Here is a 4,966-nt window from a genome sequence, read left to right as displayed (position 1 = left end):
CTTTTTTTTTTTTTTTTGCTTTTTTCGACTTATACGCCCCGATCGCCCCCTCCGAGACCAAGGCCTGGATCCGCCGCTGTCCAAATTAATTAGCCACTTTTGGTAAAAATTTATAAATAATAAACCATCAATTTCCGCAAATTAACAATAGCTTGTCTTTGTTGTGCTAATCAAAATCCTTTGATCGTATTGTGCTAAATAAAAGTTAAATAAAGTATTTAATAATAAAAAGTCATTCAATATATTTAAATGGTTGATAATAATATATAACAGTACATTTTATATTTAGGTATGATATATTAAATAATTTATTTTATGATTAAAATTATGTTTATATGAGTTGTACTTGTAATTTTCAGTCTTAAATGTTTAACATTTTTAATTGAGAAATCAGGGTTGCCTAGCAAGTGATAAGTGTCTTGTGATCATTTTAAAGGTTAATCAGATGAGTAGTCTGCATGTGTGTGTATAATTTATATGCTTCTAGTTGTACTTCGTTAATTTTAATAGAATATCAATGGTCGAATGTTAAGCATGAGTCAAAAGTAGTTTAGCTGTACTGTGCTAAAATAATACATCGTAAGCTTGCTGTAAGTATTAATACATTAGTGTATATAGATTGCTTTAGGACAAATTAATAATAAATAAATATTATAAATAAAGGCATGATTTAGAAATTCTTGATCCGGAGTATTCGTACAAACTGCCCTCACGGAACGTTCCAAGAACTTTCCAGTGGGATCTGAGCAGTGTTTGACAGTAGCACGTTAGCAAACAAGTTACTTTTTTTAGTAACGGTAACGTAAAGGTGTTATTTTTTTTAAAAAGCTAACGGTAACGGTAACGCGTTACAATTTTCTGGTAACGGTGATGCAAATAACGCACGTTACCGATCGTTACTTCATAAAATGTTTGAATAAAGGATTTCCAAGCAGTAAATCTTGTTGAGCGACTGTTTAGTAGGACGGTAACATAAAAAATGTTCTCTAATTTTTACGAATACCAGCCGGAAACTTATTCGAATCTACACAAAAATGAATCCATTTAAAAAATGATATTTAGAAGTGCCGCAAACCCTATATGAAGTTTAAAACGTATTTCCCATAAAAAATACGTTTTTGTACATTTTATTCAGAATCCCCAACATCATCTGAATCGAGTTGAAACTCAACATTTCTCTTCAAAATTAGCAATGAGACAATTGCTGCGTTTCTGACACTTCACCGAAGTTTCTCAGTAACATATTCAAGGGCAAGTTGTATTCAATATGGTCTGTGTAGAAAATTTGAAACATATTTCAAATATCTGTTTAATTTCAGAAAAATATGTTCATGAAAAAATATATTTTAAAAAATTTAGTTTTCTCTAATTTGATTATTACCTCACTAAGTGAAAAAGGACAGAAACGTAAAAAATTTTTGAAAAAACCGCAACTATCAGGCATTGATATAGATGAAGATAGTCATGAACAACAATAATTTGTTTTAACCATTGTTTTTGCTGAATCTAATTGATGATTAAGTCGCACTTCTAATTCAAAATAGACAAATTCATGAGGCTTGCAGAACCTCTAAATTTTTTTTTTAATGGATTTATTTTGGTGTGGATTCAAACAAATTCTTTTTTTCAGCAATGGTAATGCATTACTTTAAAAAAAAAGTAATGGCAACGGTAACGCGTCAAACACTTGATCTGAGGGGATCCTTCGATTATTGTTATTTATAACAATAGGATAGGTAAAAATAGATGTCATTTTTGAGTTTTGAATGCCGCATATACTACATAGTAATATGATACCCATATCATACTCTGCCATCAATTTTGACCTTGTACTTACGGTTCATTGGATGTTTATTGATAATAATAACAATAACGACTATTTATTCTTTGAACGTTCCACTGGAACGTTCCCAAGTGGCGAACATTTTACACGCTGTGGGAACGTTCCGAAGTTCCCCGCGGAACGTACCAGGAAGTTTCCCGGAACGTTTCTTGCTATTAGGGTGTTATCAGTTTAGTCCTGAAAATATTTTAAATTATATTATGATTAAATTTCCAATAAGGATCCCAACGAAATTCAGGAACATTTTTTTATATTTGCCAATTATTTGTACAAATTTAATTATGATTTTCAATTATGATTTATGCAGAAAATATCGAAAGGAACGTAACGAAACTTTCGTTACATTGTGTCTCCGTAGTTTTTACTTTTTAGTTTAACTTATTTAAATTTGCAAAAATGATTGGTAAATATGATAAAATGCCCTTTAATTTCGTTCGGATCCCTAATTTCCCAAACAAAATTAAGAAGATATTTTTTATTTACATATATCTAAAATTAAACTCATTTTCGACTTGCACTTCTGGGTGCCCTGGCGGACGATTTAAAAATCACGAATTTTTCGGGTGTCTTGTAATATTGAGTTTTCCGATTTTAACTCAATTAAAGACTAATTTTTCTAGGGTCTCAAAGAACAATGTTGAAGTTTCTGTGATAAAATACAAATAACATTTAATTGCAAAATTACTCTAGATTTTATTGTAGTTGCACATCTAAGGATGACTGCAGCTAAACAAATATTGGAAATATGGAATAAGTTTAAAAGAAAATATATGATAAGAGAGATTTATTTCAGACTCGTGCCAAAAATCATCAATGGCGGAATTGCGGGAATCATTGGAGTATCCGTGGTGTTTCCACTGGATTTGGTCAAAACAAGATTGCAAAATCAAGTTATCGGACCTAAGGGAGAAAAGATGTATTCCTCAATGTAAAGCTCTTGTCCAATTTCTCTTATTTAGTTTTAAAAACATAATTGGGTTAAGTTTTTACTAAAAATAAATTGTTTTTCAAAAAATGTTTGTTCACATAAATTGAAAATTAATACTTAGTATTTACTTCGGAAATGTAGAATGTTTTCGGAAACCTTGCCCCAATAAAATAGTGCTGATATTTCTTAGGTTTGACTGCTTCAAAAAAACGTATGCCGCCGAGGGTTATTTTGGGATGTATAAAGGTTCAGCAGTCAATATTCTTTTGATCACACCGGAAAAGGCCATTAAACTTGCAGCCAATGATGTGTTTAGACATCAGTTAACTCCAGGACCAGGGTATATTAATGCAATTAATTTTTTTATAATATAGATGATTGATTGCTCATACTCTGATTGAAATTATAATTATTTTTATTAATGCAGGCAAAACCTTTCACTAATTCGAGAAATGCTTGCTGGAGGTTCTGCTGGAGCTTGCCAAATAGTTATAACAACTCCTATGGAGTTGCTTAAAATTCAGATGCAAGATGCTGGCAGAGTTGCTTCTGCTGCTAAAACAGGTAATTTTATTTTAATGTTTCCTTTCAAATCTCAAATATGATAATAATAATTAGAGGGAATCAGAATCTCTTAAAATATTGCTCATTTCCACTAAAACCCAATAATATTAGAAGAAATTATTTTGATTTAAATTCTAAACTAAAAGTTAATTATTCTCTTTGAATTCAAAGGCTGCGATTAAACTCTTTTCTAAGTTTAGAAATATTTGGCAAAGCACTCTGACTTGATATTAATAAACCTTGAGCACTGATCATAAAAGATTAAGCAACTAAAATTCGTTGAAACAATGAAACCTTTACGACTTACTTGACTAATCTATAAATGCAAAATTAAATTTCACACGGATATTTTATTCCAATAAAAGTAATTATCAAAATTTGAAAGATATTTGAAGTACAGATGTTGAAAATTTGGTTCTTTTTTCATAGCTGGAAAAGAAGTGCCGAAGATATCAGCCTGGTCTTTAACAAAAAACCTTTTTAAAAAAAGAGGAATCTTAGGACTTTATCAAGGAACTGGTGCAACGGCTCTTAGAGATATTACTTTCTCTGTTATTTATTTCCCGCTTTTCGCCAATCTCAATGCTCTCGGTCCAAAACGTGAAGATGGATCTTGTAAGTTGAAGATTTCAGATTTAATTTAATTCTAAATGTTTAAAGGATTGAATATTTGAGGGACTATTTATTATATAATACTTGAGTTAATTAAAAAAATTTAATAAATCGTTTACAGCTGTGTTTTGGTGTTCATTCGTATCTGGATGTGTTGCTGGTTCAACAGCAGCGTTGGCTGTTAATCCGTTTGATGTAATTAAAACGAGACTTCAAGCCATAAATAAAGCTCCTGGTGAACCTACCTACGATGGCGTCTTAGACTGCATCGGGTAAATTTTCATTATTTTAATTTTATTATTTACTTATTTTATAATTTCAATAATACGAAATATTACTATTCTTCAATTAAAATTATTTTTCTCTCAGATATATTATTGTCAATGCAATTTTATTTTTTGAAAGTTTTAAAACATGTTCTAGATTGTATTTTTTAATTTTTAGGTCCTTTATGGGCGTACAAAGTCTAAAACTAGACTTTTGAACCTTTTACTTATTTAAGTATCCAGAATTTAAATATGAGCTGATCTGAATTCATACTCTTTCAAATAAAGTGTTGTGCGGATTATAAAACTTTCTAAAAATTTAATTTAAACACTTTGAACTCAGGACACTTTGATTTCTCTCCTTTGAAAACTTAAGTAATCTTACATTAAACAGATTCCCAATTCAAACAATTTTATAATTGAGAGCTTTTGAGTTAAGTATGTTTTAAAATATGAATGTTAAAAGAAATTGAATGCTTCTAAATTAAAACCGTAAAAAATAACAATCTCTTACAACTTAAAAATGTTCTGGGCTTAGAAGGCTGGAAACTGTTAATTTCGAAAGATTAAAATTGTTCACCTTTTCTGTTTGAACTTTTTAAGGGGATTGACTAATGATATTTTTGTGATTAAAAATTATACCACGTTTAAGAAAAAAATACAGTCTGTCAAGTTAAAGCGTGGGTGGCTTTACTCGCAGTCGGTAAGGTGTATCGACATGATTTTGGTGTCAAAATATTAAGAAGAGCTCCC

At 30.2% G+C, this 4,966-nt stretch overlaps 1 protein-coding gene across 7 annotated transcripts in view; it reads left to right on the top strand.

The window, feature by feature from the left end:
* LOC117171309 (mitochondrial glutamate carrier 1-like) overlaps positions 1 to 4,966 on the top strand; it is a 13,283-nt gene that overhangs the window by 4,651 nt on the left and 3,666 nt on the right. For all 7 annotated transcript variants that reach the window (XM_033358489.1, XM_033358490.1, XM_033358488.1 and 4 more), the window contains 5 exons: positions 2,637 to 2,771; positions 2,962 to 3,111; positions 3,199 to 3,335; positions 3,765 to 3,950; positions 4,069 to 4,219. In XM_033358489.1, the coding sequence (XP_033214380.1) occupies positions 2,637 to 2,771; positions 2,962 to 3,111; positions 3,199 to 3,335; positions 3,765 to 3,950; positions 4,069 to 4,219 (759 nt within the window). The remainder of the gene's footprint in view (positions 1 to 2,636; positions 2,772 to 2,961; positions 3,112 to 3,198; positions 3,336 to 3,764; positions 3,951 to 4,068; positions 4,220 to 4,966) is intronic.

The sequence above is a fragment of the Belonocnema kinseyi genome, chromosome 4, assembly GCF_010883055.1.
Source record: "Belonocnema kinseyi isolate 2016_QV_RU_SX_M_011 chromosome 4, B_treatae_v1, whole genome shotgun sequence".
Lineage (NCBI taxonomy): Eukaryota > Metazoa > Arthropoda > Insecta > Hymenoptera > Cynipidae > Belonocnema > Belonocnema kinseyi.
This window is presented reverse-complemented; position numbering and strand designations above follow the sequence as displayed.